This window comes from Neomonachus schauinslandi, chromosome 1, assembly GCF_002201575.2.
Source record: "Neomonachus schauinslandi chromosome 1, ASM220157v2, whole genome shotgun sequence".
Lineage (NCBI taxonomy): Eukaryota > Metazoa > Chordata > Mammalia > Carnivora > Phocidae > Neomonachus > Neomonachus schauinslandi.
In genome coordinates this window covers 201,383,716-201,404,346 of record NC_058403.1, presented here as the reverse complement: position 1 = coordinate 201,404,346, position 20,631 = coordinate 201,383,716, and the positions used below count along the sequence as shown (strand labels likewise).

Sequence of the window (20,631 nt, the reverse complement as noted above, 5' to 3'; positions counted from 1 at the left end):
CACACGCGCACACACACGCGCATGCGTGCGCGTGGTCCCCCGACACTTTGGGGGACACTAGACTAGGCACAGCTACTAAGCAGCAATTATGGTGTCCATGGATCCCATGCCCCCAGAGTGGGCGGATAGGGCACGTTTTCTGAGCTCACTCTCGGGGGGTCCCCTGACCCCACCGACCCCCAGCCCCTCCCTGAGTGCAAACCCTGCGGTGGCTCTGCTAAGATGACCCCAAGACCCACAAGCGGACTGAGGGATGGAGTGAGGTCAACAGCATGGAGACCACTCAGTCTCAGCGCGAAAAGAAAAGCAGCAGCAAAGGGGGAGATTGAGAACATGGTAAAATAAACTCCGACACCGCTGCTGCAGCCGGAGCTCCGGCCCAGAAAGCCCCCAGTGACCCCCTACAGCTGAGGGCCTGAAATAGCGGGGCAGGCCTGGTGGGCTGAGAGCCGCGCGGCCCGCAGCCCTGCCCCTGCAGCTCCCAGCAGCTGCTCCCGGGGCCAACTGGAGTTCTCGAAATAGACCTGGGCGGGCCTCCACCCCCTTCAAGCAGAGACCCCGTCCTGGCCTGGGCGGGGAGAGGCGGGGACCGGAGGGAGGGCCCGGGGCAGGAGCACAGCCAGAGCCCAGCACAGGAGGCCCGCCGGCTGCACCCCCCCACCCCCGCCACCCCCCTCCTTGGGTCTCCCCCTCAGCCCTCAGGAACAACTCTGAACTTTCAGAGGCATCTGTAATACTGCAGGAAGGACACAGGGCGGCATCTAGACCCTGGTGTCCAAGGAGGGGAGGCACAGGTTTAGAAAAGACGCTTTCTCTCTCATACAAAAATAGACGGAAGTCTCATAAGCAGGAGCTAAAAGTGGCTGGCTTTGTATAAAACTAGAAAAGGCAGGCAGGCTGGCCTCGGAGTCTTTCCATGAGGGGATGCTGGAGCCCCTGGGGCTGCGGGCCGGAGAGGAAGTGGGCTTCCTGAACAGCCCATTCCGGGTGGGGGCTCCTCAGGAGGTGTGGGGGGCCGCGGGGAGTGGGATGAGACGCCGGCCACCCCACCTCAGTCTGTGAGCTGAGGGCACCGGGTCTGCGGGGGCTCCCCTGAAAGCCGGCGTTGCTGGCTCAGATGAACGTGTCTTCCTCGTGTTTATTTTTTTAAATAGATCTCTTTTTCCGCTCTGTAGCTCCCCCCCTCCCCCCGCCCCCAGCTGCCCCGCCATCCAGAACGGTCAGCCCAGCAAGGGGAGCTGGCCTGGCGAGCCAAGCAGGACCTCCTGCCCCGTGGCCCCAGGCTAGGGCCAGGCCTGCAGCTGCCGCTGGTCGTACTCGGCAATGAGCCTCTTGATGTGGGCCAGCTTGCTGTGCAGGTACTCGCAGCGGTGCTTCTCCTGGCTGTAGTTGGTGTTGGTCTGCAAGAGAGCGCCAGGGCTGGGCCGCAGCCTCCACGCAGCCGGCCTCCCAGTGCGCCGCGGGGCCGGGTGCTGCCTGGTGTGGCGCCCGCCCGCCCACGGGCCGCCCTGGGCTCCCATTGCCCCTGCCTGTAGGCCAGTGCCCACCACCCAATGACAGGGACCCTTGCTCTACCTCAGGCCAGAGCCCCGGGCTGGTGGCCCTCCCCAAGCCCCATCCTAGGAAACAGGGTCACTGCCGGGATGAGGGCGGCCAGAGGCAAGACCCTCATGAAGCCTCCTTCCTGGGCTGGGGGCCTGGCTGGCAAAGAAAAGCCCTGGCGCACAGGGGCACACACGTGGTGAACCGGCAGCTAGTGGCCTTCGGAGCAAGAACCGACAGGGCCCTGAGGAGGCATTCCTGCCGCTGGGGGTGGGGCACTTCAGCTCCTGCCCTGACCTTGGAGGGAGCTCCAAAGAGCCTGGGGGCTGCAGCCAAGGAGGAGTAGGAGTGCTAGAGGGTGCTTTGCTGCCAAGGGAGATATGGGCTGAGCTTCTCAGCTCTAAATCGGGGAAGGGGGGGTGGGGCAGGAGCTGCTCTGAGGACCTGAGACCCCCAGCCCAGCTGAGGCCCTTCTCTAGTGCTGCTCACCTTGAGACAGCTTCTTCTGACCCCACCCCAGCCCCCACTAGGGGTGGAGACTTACCTTTTTGATTTTTCGATATTCCTGCAAAATCTGCCCCCGAGTAGTCTGCAGGAAAAACAAAACAGAAAGTACACAATGCCCTTGCCTGCAGGAGACCCCTACTGAGTGACCCCTTCTCCCCTGATAACCTGTGACCTGCAGAGTCACCAGCAGCCTTGAGACAATAGTCTCATCGTGGCCTGAGAGAAGCTGACCAAAGCAAAGAGAGACAGGCTGCGGTGGGAGGGGAGGATGCTGGGCCAGGGGAGTGAGGGGCAGGGGCCCAGCCTCAGGGACAAACACAATGGCCAACAGAGCGGGAGGGAGGAGGCAAAGAGCAGGCTGGGTGGCCTCCTTCCCTCAGACCCAGCTGGCCTGTCCACTGTTCAAGGTCAAGCACAGAGCGCCCCCCCAACACCTGGGGGTGCAGGGGGATATTGGGGAATATCCATGTGGGGGCTGCAGGAGGGAGAAGAGCAAGACCTCGGGATTCCTCCGTCCCAGACCCTCAGAACCCTCATCGCTCCTCCAATTATGAGCTGTTTCCTCTGGAAACCAAAGTGGTCCCCAAGAGGGGAGACAGACCTCAACACCCCAATTAATCAGACTAGCTCTGAAAGGTGGCATGAGGGGAGGCTGGTGACCAAAGGTGGAGCTCCCCCCCAACCCTCACCCCCAGCAGTGAGCTCCCAACTTGGGCTGGCTTGGGGAGCCCACGTGCCTTTGATCAGAGGGTGAGGGGGCCACAGGGACTCCCCAGCCCCACCCCTGTGGCTCTGACAGCATGGGTGGGCTGTGAGCTGCAGAGAGGACCCCAGGCGCTCTTGCAGGGCAGACCCATGTGACCCAACCCTCTAGGGCCTGGCTGTTTCGATGGCTCTGAACACAACTCCTGCCCCAACAGATCGTCTCCTGCCTGCGGAGTCGGTCTCCAGTGTCCCCACTGCACCGGAGGCCGAGTTGGGCCCGAGAGCCTGTGGACTCCCACGGCAGAGCCGCAGGGACAGGCCCGAAGCACAGCAGCAGCCAGGGACAGCTGCGAGCCGGGCCGGGACACGGAGAAACACGGAGCACGGCGGCCTCCTCACCTGGGAGGGGTCGGAAGCCTGGGGCTTGGCCGCACCCACGAGAAGCGTCTCACCCAGCTCGGGTGCCGGGCGCGGGGACACAGGCACACTGCGCGGGGCGGGCAGTGCACGGGGCTCTACCCCCCACTCTACCTCATACTCCTCAGAGCCCTGGGAGAGCTGCCGGAGCTGGGCGTCCAGCTGCGTGAAGCGCCGTGTGATCTGCTCGATGCGCGCATGTAGGTCGCGGTACTCGCTATACTCCGCGTTGAAGTCGTTCTTGTAGCTCTGGCGCTGCTCCGAGGAGGAAATGGTGGCGTATTTTCTGAGGAGACGGGAAGAGGGGCTGGCAGGGCTCAGGGGGCCGCGGGGGAGAGGCTGGAGTGCCCATGGCTGCTGGGCGGCCCCACCTAGGCGCCACCGTGGTGGGCGACTTCCTGGCTCCAGTAGGAGCCCAGCCTCGAACAGGCTGTGGGGCTGAGAACTCCCACACGCAACCATGCAGCGAGTCCGCCTGCTGCTGACCTGCAGTGCAGGGGAGAGTGCGGGGCTGGGAGAGGGCGGGAGGCCAGCGAGGGAAGTACTCACAGCAAGTAGTCGGGGGTCTCTGAGGTCGATGTGGGGACGCTTGAGCTGTTGCAGGTCCCGTTCAAACCTACAAAGAAGAGCAAAAGGTCTGTTGTCTGAAAGACACGGAGGGATAGCAGAAGGGGAGTCAGGATGGGCAGAGGGCCACCTCGGGGGGCCTCACGGGACCCAGGAGCACCGCAGCCGAGCACAGCGGGTGTCCCCGAACCATAGTCGTGGGACGTGCAGAGAGCCCAGACGGTGCTGCGTGCAGGTTTTCAGCAAGCAGCTGCAAGGACAAGTTCATCACAGGGCCGGTGCCTGGGCAGCCTGGCCAGAGCCTGACCCACCCAGAGACCCTGCTGCCTCTGCTCAGTGGTCATTACTCTAGAAGCAAGCAAGCCCCTCGCCCAGCTCCGGCCCGGCGGGACGGAGACAGAGGGCCGCCTGGGAAAGTCCTGGCTCCTGCCTGCAGCCCAGGCCACCCACGAGGTGGAACTGGAGGGCACGGGCCTGTCCACGGCGCTTGGGGGCACAGTTGGCCAAAACGATAATCTAGCCTCTTCCCCAGAGGCTGCTTTCCGAGCACAGAGGAGACTTTATCACCGTGCAGTGTACCCTCAGCACATACTGTGCCCCCTTGGAAAGAAAAGCAGCCCCCCCGGCAATCCCTGCGCCGCAGGACTCCCACCAACGGATGGAGCGCACGTCTCCCACCTCTCGGGGCGGCAGCCCAATGAACACGCATGTGAGAGCTTAGTCTGTGCTTCCACCACACATGCCTTGCGTGACGTATGCCTTCCAGAGTGTTCTGCCATTTGTGGGCCCAGTCAACATTGCCTCATTTAGCCCTTCTGAGATCTTCACCAGGTGAGAGAACAAACGGGGAAACCAAGGCTCAGGGTCAGATTCTCCTGGCACCTAAGACACCTTCGGCTCTGGCCTGAGGCAAACCTCAGAGGCCCTGCTCCTACTGCAGCCCTCGCTGCTTGACCATCGCTCAGCCCCTGCTGCACCCGCTGAGCTGGTTCCCACCACAGGGCCTGGGCCTAAAGGGAACCCTCCCCACAGCTGCCTTCTCCTGTGCCCCCCCGGGTCTGGGTCCCACGGTGAGAAGGCGCCCCCCCCGCCCAGCACAGTAGGCTGCCCAGGAAGGCACTCGGAGGCAACAGGAGGGGTCCACGGACCGAGCAAGAGTGGGGAGCAGGCACAAGGATGGGCAGAGGACCCAGGGGTGGACCGGAAGCACAGGGGGACAGGAAGCCAGCCCTGAGGGGCACGGGTTGGGGCTATGGGTCCAGGGTGGCATCAGCAAAGGGGTGGCTAAGGCGAGCCATCTGTCAGACAGGTGGGGGCTGCTGCATCTGTCCGGGGCGGAGGCGAGCATGCGGCAGGGCCGGGACGGTGCCACACAGAGGAGTGGGGTCAGTTGATGCCATCCCTCCCACATGAGACACGAAAGCAAGGAAGCTTCCTCACGTGCTGACCTGGAACCTTCAGTGCGTCTGAGGCAGGGGCTGGTGCACAAAGAACAATGCATTGTTAAAGGGAGGTGGGTGGTTCCCGCTGGAGTGAGCGCAGGCAGAGCACACTGTCCCAGAAGGAGCCTCAGAGCAGGACGGTAGGCCTCTGTGCTCAGCCGCTACCGTTACGTTTGAGGCGCCTGCAAGACGCACATTCAGATGGATACAGCACCATTTTCAGTGCCTTAGCTGTCCTCATCGTTTTCTCTGGGCCACCTACTCCCTGGTGTGCCTGATTCCAAATCTCACTTTCCCACCTTAACCTGGGGCAAGCTACCCAGGCCAACGTGCCCTGGGCAGGATCTGAAGCCATCTGAGCGCCATGTGTCCTCCTCCTTCCCTGGGCCCTGCAAGGGGAACACGGGGCCTTGCTTTCACCGTTTAGGACAGGACGTGCTGCTTGGCTGGGCCTGCCCAGGGTTTGTCTCTCCAGGCAGGACCAGCTCCAGGGAACCAGGCCTTGCCTCCATCCAGCTACTGCCAACACCTGCCCTCCAGCCAGAGGGATGGGCTGGCAAAGGCCTTTCTGGAGAGCAGTTGAACAACTGATTAAAAAGCCTTAAGGAGAAAGCAGCTCTACCCTTGCCCCAGGAATGCCTCCTGCTTGGATCCTTCCTAGGAAAATAATCTGAAAGCAGCACCAAGTTACACAGCCTGAGACTGTCCGCAGGTGGCAGGTGCAGCTGCATCTCTGTGACCACACCATGCTGATTAGGTTAACAGCCACAGGGGCTGTTCAGCTCAGGCACCCCCGGCTATGAACTCAAGGTGGCCCAGGCTCTGGGGGTGAAGACCCCTACTCCCACCCCAAGTCTGGCCTGTCCATACACCTCCCCAGTATCTCTGGGCCCCACAAAGTTTCTCTGGCTCAGCACACAGCCCCAGCCAGCCTTGCACCCCTCTCATCCTGCTGTGATCCCAGGTCTCTCGACTTCCGGCTTTCTTACCTGCTTATGATCTCCTTCTGGCTCCTACAGCCTCCTGTTCTATGGACAGCTTCCCAAACCCAGTCTCCACAAGCTGAAATGTTCACTAGTGAGCAGGCTACACGAGGCCTGTGGCAGTTCAGGTGCTGCCCCTCTCCAGCCAGGCCCTGCACCCCACTGCCTTCCTTGAACCCCAGCCCCACCCTGCTCCCTTTCAGGGTCTGTGACCTCTCTTGCAAGGAGAGCTGCGCCTGGAGCTAGTTCCTCTCCGGGTGCACTGTCCCCTCCCACGGGCCCCAGCTCGGAGGTTCTGTGCTCCTAGCACTGGCCTGACACACAGTAGGACCACAGAAGGCTCCAGGGTCGAGATCACTGGGGCATTCACAGACAACCTTGTATAAGAACACAGGGCGCCAGGGCGCCTGGGTGGCTCAGTTGGTTGAGCAACTGCCTTTGGCTCAGGTCATGATCCCCAGGTCCTGGGATCAAGCCCCGCATCGGGGTCCCTGCTCAGCAGGGGAGTCTGCTTCTCTCCCTCCCCATGCTCTCACTCTCTCTCTTTCAAATAAATAAAATCTTAAAAAAAAGAAAAAAAAGGAACACAGTGCAAAGGAGCTGAATGTGCAGGGCGTGCCGGTATGGGGGCTCATGGCGTGGTAGAGCCCCCTCTGGGCAATGGTGGGGTGGGCTGGAGCTCACCCCACCTGGCAGTGTCCTCCTACTGCATCCCCCACCCCAGGTCGGCCTCCTGGTACATACCCGGGGCATCTGGTGGGGCTCCTAGGGGGCTGGGCATGTGGTCTGGCAACCGGGCCCGGTGTCTGTCCTCAGTTGCTCTCTCCTTGTCTTTGTGCTTCTTGGACTTCTTCTTGGATTTGCTGCGTGATGAGCCACCATGGGGCCTGCTGGGCTGGGCACAGTCCGTCAGCAGGGGCAAGCTGAGGCACGTAGTTGGGGCTGGGGTGGCCACTTCCCCGTGCTCACAGTCCCGGCCACTGTGGCCCAGGTCATTGCTGACGTCAGCCAGAGGGTCATGGGCTCTCGGGGGCTCCAACCGCGGGGGCAGGTGGGCATCTGTGCCAGCTAGTGGGCCCGGAGTGGGCAGCAGGGCCTCACGGCCATGGGGTGCACTCAGCTTCCCATTGACGGCAGGCTGAGCTCTCTGGGTAAAATGGGATATCCTGGTTTTCTTGCTGACCAAGGAGTCGGTGAAATCAGGAGGCTGTGATCGTTTCTGCAATGGGAGGGAAATAATTTTAAAAGGGAGACTGTCTGGAGCCACTGGTGTCTCCTGAGAAGTGGCTGGGGAGCAACAGGCCCTGAGCTCATGAGGCCCTAGGAAACCCAGTGCCTGACTGCAAGGCCCAGTCTGGCCACAAGGGGGCACCCAGAAAAGAGCCAGGTCCCTGCTAACCTAGGCTCAGCCCACCTTGAGGACAGAGCCAAGGAAGGGCAGTAATAGGCGGAACTGGCCAGCTGAGCACTCAAGAAGGGCCACCTCCAGGGACTGGTCTGAAACGTCACAGCATTCAGCATCATCCCTAGATGATGGGGATGTTAACAGAACTAAGTCTGAAGGACACACGGCAGCCCCACAAGTTGGGACTCTCCCCACACCCCACCAGACCCAGAACTACTTGGATCCTCAAGGGACACCCTGTGACATGCTGCAGGCCACACCCCACTTCACAAGCGAGAAGGCTGAGGCATGTGAGGTGAGGCCAGACCACGGATCGCCCAGACCCTGGGAAATGGCTAGAGAGCAAGATGGTAGGCAGCAGGCCCACCATCAGGGGGAAACAGGGTAAGGAGGCTGTCAGCCCTCTACTTTGGCCCAAAGCCAGGGCAGGCACAGACCTGACCTCTCCACAAGGAGGATTCAGGGCCTTGGACATGGTCTGGGAGCCTCCAGGGCAGAGGAGAGAAGGGGGGTAAATAAGAGACTTGCTACGAGGGGTTCATGAGCCAGGTGGGGACACCTGAGCGCCCGTCCTGACTACTGACTAAATCGGCAATGGCCACCACTCCCAGGGCCCTGTGCCTGCAGCCAGCCCGCGTGATTTTACGGAAACTTCATGTCAGCCCTGGGAGGCGAGTGCACCTGCCACGCCTGCTGTACACAGAGCACAGGGCTCAGGGCAATCCGGGAGCCTGCCCTCCCCTGGACACACCACCCACAAGCATTCGAGGGAACTGCACCGAGGGCCCAGGCCCAGGTCCCCAGTCTGGGGAAAGCCCAGCAGTTGCTCACTCACTGAAGAAAATACCTGGCTCTGAACCAAGGGCCCCATGGGCTGCCCAAACACTGAGCTCAGGCCTGGCCCACTGGCCCCTATCCCGCCTTCCTCCCCCACCACTGCCGCCACCACGGCCTCTGCACATCGTCACATCCTTGCCCACCGCTCCTACCTGAGGGGGTGAGGCCGAGCTTCCATGTTCCCTGGGAGGACTGGTGGCAGCAGGGTCTCCAGGGAGCCCAACGGCACTCTGCGGCTGGCACAGCTTCCTACGAAGGAGAGGTGGGGTAGCTGTACGGCTCCACAACCTGGGGGGCATGTCCAGGGCCACCTGCCTTCCCACTGACACCACACCGTCCCGCCTATACCCAGTGAGTCAGGGCGGGCCCTGCCATCCCGACGAACCAGAACAGGGTCGAGCACACTGGGTACCTCGGGGCATGGCAGGCAGAGAGCAGCCCAAACACATCCCACCCCAGGCTCATCCACAGCCCGGAGGACTGCCCACTTGGTGTCCTGTGTGCCCAGAGAAAGCTCAGTGGACCACCCACTCATCTAGACACCCATTACTGTGGAAACCAGAAGCCCAAGTAAAACCGACTGGATATTCAAGCTTCATGCTGTGTCCCTGTGGGAGCTGGGTACACTGGGGCACTGGCCCCTCCTTTTAAAAACAATCATTCAGGGGCACCTGGGTGGCTCAGTCGTTAAGCGTCTGCCTTCGGCTCAGGCCATGATCCCGGGGTCCTGGGATCGAGCCCCGCGTCGGGCTCCCTGCTCAGCGGGAAGCCTGCTTCTCCCTCTCCCACTACCCCTGCTTGTGTTCCTGCTCTCGCTAACTCTTTCAAATAAATAAAATCTTTAAAAAAAAACCAAACAATCATTCATCCTAATAATGCTTACTGCAGGAACTTTAGAAAATGCTAAAGGGGACTGAGATGCCCCAGCATGACAGGAAGGCCTCCCGGATTCAGGAACGACCTTCCCAGGAGCCAACATGACAATATATCCTCAAGGATAACAGGGGCAGCCACCGGCCTACCAGTACCTGAGCATAACGATGCAGCCAGGGACAACGGAAGAGATACCCCAACACTCAGAAGGGCAAATGGAGGCCCCACTAGCGACCCTGGCTTGAGGGCCCTCTCTGATCCCCTCTCATTCCCAGAGGCAGTGAGTCTCACGGGAACCCAGCAGCCAGCCCAGTGCCAAGCGTGGTGCCACAGGCCCTCTGTACCCTGCCGGGGTCTGAGGCTACAGGGACCGCGCCTGCACTGCTCTTAACCAGTGACGAGCTGAGCAGACCTCCTTAACTGACGACCACATGACAGACCACTGCTACTGTCCCCTCCGTGGTGGCCCCCAATGCGAGGAGAGCCCCAAGAAAAGTACTTGCAACGTGCAAGCACTCACCAGGGGCCCAGAGTCCCCACGGCCAAGACGGGTACCTCAAATTTGCTGTCCAGCCACACGGAAGCAACCACAGGCATTGACATCTGCTCTCTTTCCAGCCTCCACTGAACAGGCATGAAGAAGAACGGGAAAAGAGAGCAGCACGATCCAATGCTGAAAGCAGAAGCAGTGACTATCTCATAGGATCCAAGAAAATGGGGCCCCAAGCCATAGAACCCCACGGGCCTGGGCTCAGACTCTCAGAGACCTCAGAGAAGGGGCTCCTGCAGGGCTGTCCCTGCTCTGCTCTGGGGCTGTGGGGAAGGAGCCCACAGTGTGGCCATGAGTGAAGGAGCCCAGCCTTCTCTAGGAGGCCAGGAGGCTGCTCAAGACACACCTGGACAATGGGATGGGCAGAGGTGTGGCCTCAGGAGACTGAGGAAACAGAGGGGTCCATGGGGAGGTTCAGAGAAACCTAGGCAGCCCTCCTGAGGAAACAGAGCCACTCAGGAAAGCCTTGAAGAGCTGCACCTAGGCCTCCAGGTAACAAATGTCAGAGTCCAAAAGAAACAAGAGAATGCATTTGAAAGGGAAGAGAGACTCTATAAGCAGATGAGAACTTTAAATCCACAACAGAAACACCAGGCTTAATATCCACAGAACACAAAGGACTTGAATAGACATTTCTCCAAAGATGATACACAAATGGCCAATAAGCACATGAAAAAGTACTCAACGTTATTAGTCATCAGGAAAATGCAAACCAAAACCACAATGAGATATTTACCTCACACCCACTGAGAGGTCTAGAATAAAACGAAACAAGAACGGAAAATAATAACTATTGGTGAGAAAGTGGGGAAACTAGAAAACCTTTTTATGTGTTGCTGGGAGGGGAAATATAAAATGGTGGAGCTGTTGTGGGGAAAAGTTTGGCACTTTTCCAAAAACCTCAACTCCAGTCCTCCTTCTATACTTGAGAGAATTGAGAATCTATGTCCATAGAAATCCTTGTACACAAATGTTCACAGGAGCACTATCCACAATCACCAAAAGGTGGAAATGACCATCAACACGTGAGTGGATGAACAAACGTGGTGTATATCCACACATGACAGATTACTGAGCCACAAAAAGGAACGAAGCTCTGATACATGTTACAACCTACATGAACCTTAACCGTACACCGTACACTGAGTGAGAGAAGCAACTCACCAAAGGCCACATGTTGTAACAGCCCATTGATACGAAACGTCCAGAACAGGGAAATCCATAGAGACAGAAAGATCAGTGGTTGCCAGGGGGAAAATGGGAGTATCTGCTAATGCGGGGTTCCATTTTGGGGTACACGTTCTGGACCTAGTAGAGGTAGCAGTCGTACAACACTGTGAATGTAATTAATACCACTGAATTGTGAGAAAGAAGAACAAGGCTGGAGGCATCACAATCCCAGATTTCAAGATACACTATAAAGCCATAATAATCAACACAGTATGGTATTGGCACAAAAAACAGACACAAGGGGAGTGACCACAGGGCTGGGCACGGCTGCCGAGGCCTCATCGTGCACTGGAACACCTGGGACAGGATGGGCCCCAGGAGCTACAAACACGGGGAACAGAAACACTGAGGAAGAATCAAAATGATGCTGTAAGTGGGTGTCCATGTAGAGCAGAGCCTCAGGGGCCCAGGGGCCCAAGCAAGCTTTCAGCATGCTTAACTCTGGTATGAATTTTGAACAAGCTGTAGGAAAAGGAGGCGGCCCAACTTCTGGGGTGATACTGGTCCCCACAGGCAGAAATACCCCAAGGCCCTATTTTTCCTTCTTGCTTCAAGGCTTCAAGAACCGCTGTAAATGGGGTTTTCTTCAGGGAGGGAACAACCTAAATTGAAGAAAAAAAACTGTACAGACAGGTGGCTGGGGTAATCTTCAGTGTGGTTGCAGGCATTGAGGATGCTGACCCTGACCTTTGCACACCAACTGGCTCAAGGTTCCAAGGACAGTAGGTGCGGCTGGTAACAAGCGGTTTCTGGCACGGCTGATCCCTAAGCTGGCCCGTGCAGACAGAGAGAGGAACACCATGCTTGCCCAGGAGAAGGCCGAGTGCCTTGGGTTCACACAAGTCCTAGCAGCTCACTCAGCGGAGCAGGGATTAGTATGAGCCAGGAATTACACAAAGCTCCAGAGCCGTGGGCGCCTGGGTGGCTCAGTCGTTAAGCATCTGCCTTCGGCTCAGGTCATGATCCCAGGGTCCTGAGATCGAGCCCCGCATCGGGCTCCCTGCTTGGTGGGAGGCCTGCTTCTCCCTCTCCCACTCCCCCTGCTTGTGTTCCCTCTCTTGCTGTGTCTCTGTCAAATAAATAAATAAAATCTTTAAAAAAAAAAAAAAAAGGTCAAGAGCCGAGATTCCTACCGACCCCACCTACACACACACACACACACAGCAAGGCTACTTGCTCTTGGCCACGCCCCTTCTGGAGAGCTCCGTGTGGCCCTTGGGGTCTGACAACAGCAGCTACCTAACAAGAGGCTCTGAAGGGAGGGAGGGCAGGAACAGCCTTGCAGTGTCCTTTGTGTGTCCCTCGTCACCTCAAAGCACTTGGTTGGGTAAATTTGACCATTTCAACACCAGACTCTTTGACCAAAAATGTGTGATGGATGAAAACACCTGTAGGAGGTGACAGTACCAACCGGACGTGTTTAGCTGGGGCAACAGGAGACGCCAGAGAGGGGACGGGGGTAGGAGTGGTCTTCTACTGAGAACAGCTCCTCAGCCTCCCTAAGACCTTTGGACAGCCAGACCAGTGACCCCAGGCTGGCTCGGAAGCAGGTACTGGCTTGGGGAGGAGTGCCCTGCAGGGCTGAGGAGAAACTCTGGGTTCACCTAGAGCAGCCCCAAGTCTACATGCAATTATTGCTTTAAACAGCTGAACTTAAAAAACAAAACAAAACAAAACAAAACCAACCTCATAAATAACTCAAGTCCCTGAGAAATCACTTAAAGACTAATTAGTGTATCAGCCTGCTCTGAATGGCGCTTCACAGCCTGTGCTCCCAAGTCAGGCATCAGCGGAGAAGGAAATCATTAATTGCTCACCTGAGCCAGGCAGGGGCCTACTTAACCACTCCTCCCCTGAGCCACCAAGGCCACTCCTGACCTCAGGTCCCAATTAATCTGAGAGGGAATGTGTTTAATTAATGCTACTTAATCACGCCTGTGGGGAGTTTTGTTTTGCTTTGTTTCTCTCTGCTTCAAGTTCTTGAGAGGTTCTTTTTAAGAAGGAGGTGGCCTGTAGCCGAAGCCTGTGGGGATGCGCAGGTTTTGGAAGGGAGCTTGATGGGAAAGGAAGTGTGGAACAAGCTGGATTGACCGAATCCTTCTGTCTGGGCATTCTGGTGTGCGGGTGGGTGACTTGCACCCTCCACTCAACAGGCACTGTGGGTCCCAGGGAGTGGGAAAGACTGCTAGAGAGCCTCCACAGATCCTTCCATCCTGCTCAAGGGCCCTATGACCTTTGGGACCACACTAGGCCACCCCGGCATCCTCAGGATGACATCTGTCCCAGAACCAGGGTGAGGGGACATGCCCAGGCATGGGAGGCAGCATTACCGGACAAGCATCCGCTTCAACAGCTGCTGGTCCCCTTCCGAGTAGCCAGGCCAGTCCTTCTGCACATCCTTATACACACAGTCCTTCAACGTGCATGTGCCGTCCTTGGCATTCACGTTGGCCACCTGTAAGACAGAGACAGGATCAGGATGCATGGGTGGCTCAGTCAGTTAAGCAGCTGCCTTCGGCTCAGGTCATGATCCCAGGGTCCTGGGATCAAGCCCTGCATCGGGCTCCCTGCTCAGTGGGGAGTCTGCTTCTCACTCTCTGCCCCTCTCCCTTCTTGTGCTCTCTGACAAAAAAAAAAAAAAAAAGGAGAGAGACAGGAGCATCTTGCCGGAAGCCCAGGGGAGGCAGAAGTTACTGAAAGCATTTGATGGAGGGTGGGGGGCAGAGATACACAAGAGGAAAGAGGACAGCACCCCCCCCATCCCCTGCACACTGGGGCAACAAGCCTTGGGATGCAAAAGTATCAGAACACCAGGTCCTGACACACATGTCTTATAGCTGCTGGAAGACAGGTGGGCTCTAAAGCAAGGGGGGCTGCCGTCTATACTCACAGGACCCCATCACCAGCCTCCCCTGTTATGGACTGAATGTTTTTGTCTTACCAAAATCCATGTTAAATCTCAACACCCAAAACGATGGTATTAGGAGGTAGGGCCTTTGGGAGGTGATTAGGTCATCAAGGTGGAGCCCTCATGAATGTGAACAGTGTCCCTCTATGAGAGACTCCAGAAGGCTCCCTCCCCACCCCTGCCATATGATAACCCACTGAGAAGACAGTCTGTGAACCGGGAAGGGAGCCCTCACCAAACACCCAGTCTGCTGGCGCCTTGATCTTGGACTTCCCAGCCTCCAGAACCGTGAGAAGTAAACATCTGTTGTTTATAAGCCACCCAGTTTGTTATTCTGGTACAGCAGCCTGGAGAGACTGACACCCCCTCTTGGATACACACTCCTGTGGCAGAGATGGTGGCAGGTGGGGGAGCCAGGGCCTCCAGGGGCCAGGCTACGTCCACCTTCCCAGCAACCAGCTAGCCCTGCCCCACTTTGTTGGCCGCAGAGAGCTGGCGCGGCAGCTAATGTTTTTCACTATCACGGGCTTCTAAGAGGACTCCAGGTCACAAGGGTTTCCTCAGGGAGCATTTTTTAATGGCTAAGTAATATTCCACCAAGTATCTGCACTGTGATTTACTCAAAGATTTCTCCTTTGTTGGATGCTGACACCACTTCCAGTTTCTCTGTAGCATAAACAGACACCACTGTGTGCAGGTTTTTCCATGCTGGCGATGGCTTCCTTCGGCCAGCTTCCCAGAAGTGGGATTAGTGGGTCAAAGGCTCTGAACATTTTTATGGCTCTTGATGCGTTTTGTTAAAACGCTCTCCAGAAGAGCCACCCACCCGTCAACACTCCCACCCACAGAGGATGAGCCTCCAGGTTTCTCTGAGGCCCCGCCAGCCCCGGAGACAGATGCTTTAAATCTTTGCCTTGGATGTTTTCACAGAAGGAAGAGAGAAGGTGCCTTTGAAGAGTGCGGTTTCATCTGTGCTGCTCATCGGAATCCCTGATCACTTGGGGGAGGCTGGAAATGACCAGCCTGCGCAAGGCCCAGCCCAGAGAATCCCCCTAGACCGTCCCCTTCCTCAAGCTGCTGGGGTCCTGCTACTGCCCACAGCGGCCGGGAGGACACACTGGGTAGTAAATACAGAAGCACAAAGCAGATGGGGCCATTCAGAAGAAATCAGAGTAGACATGGGGAGGATGTTCTGCCCACAGACACCAGATAAGCTGCCCCACAGGAGGCTGCTGAATCCGAATCAACCAGAGAAGCCAGAGCCCAGCACGGTGCCTCTCTGATCCCGGGAAAGGGCTGGGAGCAACGATAGTATCTCAGAAGTTAAAAAAGCAGGCACCCCGGGCAGAACGACATCAGCACCAACAGATCCCTAGCTCTTCGGAAAACCAAGGCTGGTGTTCTGGCCGCATCTGAGGATTGCTCAGAGGGTAAATCTCAGGTGTAACTGTGTGCTCGGTCAGCCAAGTTTCACATTCTGCATTTGAGGGGCTCATGTGCTTCTTCTTTCTTCTGGGCACAAACAGGGCAAGAGAGGAAGGTGAGGGGCGCCTGGGTGGCTCAGTCATTAAGCGTCTGCCTTCGGCTCAGGTCATGATCCCAGGGTCCTGGGATCGAGCCCCGCATCGGGCTCCCTGCTCCGCGGGAAGCCTGCTTCTCCCTCTCCCACTCCCACTTCCCCTGCTTGTGTTCCCTCTCTCGCTGTGTCTCTCTCTGTCAAATAAATAAATAAAATCTTTAAAAAAAAAAAAAAGAGAGGAAGGTGGGAGCAAGGGCATTTCCAAGAATGCCACAGTAGGGGTTGATGGCCACTAACTGGACAGCAGTGTGGGCTGCAGCACGTCCAGGGGCAGCCCTGTGTCTTCAGTCCTGGCTCACGTCTAAAGACCCGGCATTTTGCCAGCCCTGCCTCACTCTCTCCGAGTTCCAGCCTAGGGGGAGGGCCTCCACTGTGCTTCCCTTGATTCCCAAGGATAAGGCTGACACCTGCGACTTTCCAAGGAAACAAACCCCCTAGGAACATCATTCCTGGTTCTGGAGCTTTCTGGATGCTTTGGCAAGCCCCTCTGCCAAAGAAAACTTCTGAGCCATGTAGTACATATCTATCTTCTAATAGGCCTTCAGCCAACTCATATGCTCAGAGGGAGAAACTGCGCAGCTTGGTCCTCACCTGCACAACCTCTGAGTAGGGGACGGTAGCTCAAGAGGCCATATCCAGGGGCGCCTGGGTGGCTCAGTTGGTCAGGCGTCCGGCTCTTGATTTTGTCACGATCTCAGGGTCGTAAGATTGAGCCCCGTGTTGGGCTCCATGCTGGGTGCGGAGCCTGCTTAGAATTCTCTCTCTCCCTCTGCCCCCCTCCCCGCTGCTTGCACACACACTCTAAAAAAAAAAAGGGCCACATCCACACAGTTTCCTAGCAAGTGGAGCCCCCGAGGCCAGGGTCCTGGTGAGATGAGGGGCAGTGAACCCTGTGGCTCATCCTCAGATACAACTACTGATTATCTCAGCATGTGAGTTTTGCACTGTCTGCGCGCCCAGAGCGTCTGAGGCAGGATGCAAGAGGGGCAAGTGAGCTGGCAGACAGAACCCGTAGAGGTGCGACCATGCCTCCTCCGCAGGATGGGACTGTCCACTGCCAGCCGTGTGAACCTCGCGGCAGGGCTCCGAGGTATCTGCATGGCCCAGCTGATGTGGCAAAGCCAGAACAAGCTGTTCAGCTTCCCAGGGCTCCTCAAGCTCCCTCCATGGGCTCTGGGAGACAGGGAAGGGCCTAGGGAAACCAGCCAGGCCCACAGCTCTTGCTCCGAAGCCTGAGCTGTTCTGTAACAGCAGGCTCCATCTGCAGACATCACGTTCCCTCCAGCTCACCCTTCCACCCCTCAAGAGGTGCTGCCGGCAAGCTGTGGCCGCACGTGGCAGCCCGAGGGTCCACAAGTGAAGCCCCCTGCCCAGGGCCACGGCTGGTGTGTGGCAGGGAAGCCCACCTGACTGAGGAGGCTGAGCTCTTGTTAACTCACATCTGTGGTAACCCAGGCTTCTTCTGATTCTAAAATCATCAGGCAACTAAAGTCTAGGATCCTCTGTGCTGTGCCTGTTGCCTGTGTGTTAGCAGATGGTGTGGACGAGGGTGCTGACCTCACTCTAAGCCATCCTCAGGGCCACTGGACGGCAAGCACCATGACGAGGGAGATGTCCATGACAGCCCTAAGCATGTCCTAACCCAGGAGACCGAGGCTCTGAGGCAGGCGGAGAATCTTGGAAGAGACCCCGGGAAGGGCCCCTCCCAGCCCGCCCTGCGTCCAGACCCTGTGCAGAGGCCACTTGAGGCTGACCGGACCCTCAACCTGGCCCCGGGCAAGCACGAACCTGCTGGAGGAGGCCATCCAGCGCATCCTTGTCCGCCTGGGCCAGGCCGTCCTTCTGTAGCCGCAGCAACAGCTCGGCCTTCCGGTAGGGCCTCAGCGCCAGGAGGTGCAGCACCCGGTCGCGGAAAGGCCTCTGAGACACCCCACTGCCCCCGCTAATGCCACCAACACTGCTCTTCTTGATGGCACTCGCCAGGTTGATGGGGGTTGCCCGCTTCCGGGAGGGCACAGCGTCCGTGGCCCCCGGGGCTGGTTTCCGAAACTGAACCTTCTTGCCTGCAACAAGAACAAAGGCATTACGGATGTGAGGGGGTGGGGGGCCTCTGTGCCCCTCTGCCTGGGGCTGATGCCAAATTCTGAGCGAGTGCGTGGATGCCCACTGATGGCCACCAGCCCGAGGGGAAGGCAGTTCAGTTCAAGCCCTGTCCAGCCCAGCCGGCTCGGTGGGGACCCAGGACAGCTGAGAGCACCACCTGCTGACCACACACAGCTCATCAGGCGCTTGCAGGGCCCCCAGTGTCAGAAGCAGGAGCTGCAGGAAACAGAACGGACTTCATCATGGGCAGCCCAACCACTACAGGGAGAGGGGGCTGATGGTAAAAAGAGTGGGGTTCCTGAATGGCCAGAGGCAGATGCCCCCAGAGCCTACACATCACAGCACTGTGCTGGCCCCACAGGATCCCCCATTCTCTTTTATGAAAAAGGAGTGAACAAAGGCATCAGGCTGCTTGGACAGCTTCTCTGGAGACCCCAGGGTAGGAGCAGCTCCCCAGCTGCAGCCCTGCCGAGCGCTTCTTGGGCAGACATGGCTGTGCTCAGAGTCCCAGGGCAGCAGCCCGATCCCCCACCCTTCTAGAGCAAACAGACTCCAGCTCTGCTCTGGAGGGAGGGGCCTCCACTCAGAAACTGTTAACTACCCCCTGGATAGCAGCACTGCCGCTGAGAGAACACGCACGGCCGAGGGAGGGCAGCACACGCCTCATGACCTTGGGCCAGAAAGCTCTCTAGGAGGATTTTTTTTGCTCTCATCCCTTAAATCTCGTTTGTCAAATTAACACAGGAAGAAGTGCTGTCAGAATCCTCAGGGCCAGGCTTCATCCCCAGAGGACCCAGCTGATGGGCCAACGCAGGGTCAGGGAGAGGCCTGACACAGTGGGACAAGCATGTCTGTCCTCAGAGGCCAGGTGACAAGTGCTTCCACCAGAACCAAAACCACTGCAAAACTCCTGCTGTACCCAAAGTGGCAGAAGCCACATTTCTGACCAAGTTTCAGGCCGAAGGACCAGATATTTACTGAGATGTATATGCATGTCCACATCTGCACCTTGAGGTGAGAGCAGGCAGGGGAAGCATTTTTGGATTTTGGCGACTGCTCTCGGGTGGCTCTGTCCCCAGCAACGGCCACAGCCCAGAGCACAGGCTCCCTCAGCACGCACGGCCACGTCCACCCGGACGCAGCGATCACTGGCGACACGGACTCCTGCAGACATCTGGGGTTTCATTCAGAGCCAATCTCACTGCCAAGCCAGTGAAATCATGTGCTCCTTTGGGGGGCTTTGAAATCCTCCTACCTTTTCTTAAAAAAGAAAAAAACCCCAAAAGTCATCAAGGTCCTGGTTTGCTGTAAGCCATTTTGAACCTCCCTTAGGCCTAACACCCTTCCCCCCAGCCTTGAATCCTCATGACTCTTGAACTTGTCTGGACCTAGGTGCTGGGAAGACTAAAGCAGGAATGGAGCTTCCTACAAGTAAACACTTTTCATGCTGTTGGTGTCTCAACTTCACCAAAACTGTTTCCAAGCAGATGATATGCCACCAGGGCCTTCTCATCCAGCAGGGAGTCAACACATTTCCTTCCCAGGTGCGACCCGACGGCCCCTCATTGGCCCCAACCCAGCAGCGGGCCACTTGCCACAGGGTAGGTCTCGCCATCTGCACCTTGCCACTGGCCATGTCAGTCTTGGGGAAGAGCCGGCCAGGCAGGTGAGGGCAGGGGTGGCCGCTGGAGGACAGACTGCAGCCCTGCTGTCAAAGAGTAGGTCTATCTCTCTGATGGGTAGAGATCCCCGAGGCGAGAGCCTGGGAGAGAGGGGTCCGTGGATTTGGAATTCCTAGAGTTCTTGGGGCTCTTATTCAAACTGGGCAATCAACAGATGCCACAGCCCCCAGCTGACTCAGCCAATGCAACAGGACCTTCCTTTCTGATCCAACGACAACTTGGCTCACCCTGCTTGGGGCCACACCTGTTAACCCATCACTCCAGCTCCTGGCCAGGACAGGCCCTGAGTCTCTCCTGCTCCCCAACCCCACAGCTGCCCAGCACGGATGAGCCCCCCGACAGGTGGAGTCCCAGGCCTCTTCCTCACCCAGGTAGCGGCCTCCGGCCTTGATGACAATGGCACCACGGCTCCGCGTCTCCTCCTCGGCCTGTGCCATGCTCTGCCGTGCTTTCTGGTAGGAGTCGTCGGTAGCACACACCGTGATTTTGTCCTGGATGCTGCCCAGGCAGTCCAGGTGAACATCCCCATGGCTGCAAGATAAGGGGCCAGGAGCCAAGGTTAACTCCTGGGATGACAAGGAGAGACAGTCTAGGAGCCCGTGTCCGCCCCCCCCACAATCCCCAGGTGGGAAATGGGGTCGGTGATAACTTGAGCAGCATGGTTTCTACATGGCACATCTTGATCTGGAAGAAACAAGGCAACCTAGGTCCCTGGGCAGAGGCAGCAGGCCAGGACCTGCACCCATGCCCCCCACACACTGAAAGCAGCAGCAAGGCTCATGTAAAGGAAGGAAGGAGGCACTGGGGTGGCCTGGCTGGCTCAGTCCGTACAGCGTGCGGCTCTCAATCTTGTGGTCATGAGTTCAAGGCCCATGTTGGGTGTAGAGATTACTTAAATAAATAAACTAAAAAAAAAAAAAATAGAAAAAGTACAAAGAAAAAGAAGAAGGGGGCACTGGGCCCAGGTAGGACCTCACCTGGAGACATACTGCTGGATGCAGTCGAAGCTGCCCTGGGGGCTGTCACGGCCAATGTTGGAGAGGTAGAAGGAGAATGTCCGTGCCTCTGTGGGACAGTCAGGCTGGGGGATGGAGATGTGCTGTGTAGAGAACGGGAGACATCACTGAGAGGTCCACAACACGAGCGTGGGGGCGGGCACCATGGGATGGCCCAGTCACTGGACCTCAGACCATCCCCACAACTTGACACAATGAGAATGTGCTAGCACTTTCTAAGCAGCGATGGCATCTTGGTCTGAGGAGCATAGAGCGCTTAACATACACCCAGAGACAGGGATCCCA

General features: G+C 57.7%; 1 protein-coding gene across 1 annotated transcript in view; it reads right to left on the bottom strand.

Annotated features, from left to right (window-relative positions):
• Positions 1 to 1,202: 1,202 nt before the first annotated feature.
• The window catches only part of ELL (elongation factor for RNA polymerase II), a 68,985-nt gene continuing 49,556 nt past the window's right edge, over positions 1,203 to 20,631 (bottom strand). The window contains exons 3-12 of the mRNA XM_044917458.1: positions 20,308 to 20,429; positions 19,698 to 19,861; positions 17,334 to 17,608; positions 13,389 to 13,513; positions 8,558 to 8,654; positions 6,908 to 7,382; positions 3,721 to 3,787; positions 3,286 to 3,457; positions 2,087 to 2,131; positions 1,203 to 1,400 (exon numbers count right to left, since the gene is read on the bottom strand). Of these exons, the coding sequence (XP_044773393.1) occupies positions 1,284 to 1,400; positions 2,087 to 2,131; positions 3,286 to 3,457; positions 3,721 to 3,787; positions 6,908 to 7,382; positions 8,558 to 8,654; positions 13,389 to 13,513; positions 17,334 to 17,608; positions 19,698 to 19,861; positions 20,308 to 20,429 (1,659 nt within the window). The 3' untranslated portion in view covers positions 1,203 to 1,283. The remainder of the gene's footprint in view (positions 1,401 to 2,086; positions 2,132 to 3,285; positions 3,458 to 3,720; positions 3,788 to 6,907; positions 7,383 to 8,557; positions 8,655 to 13,388; positions 13,514 to 17,333; positions 17,609 to 19,697; positions 19,862 to 20,307; positions 20,430 to 20,631) is intronic.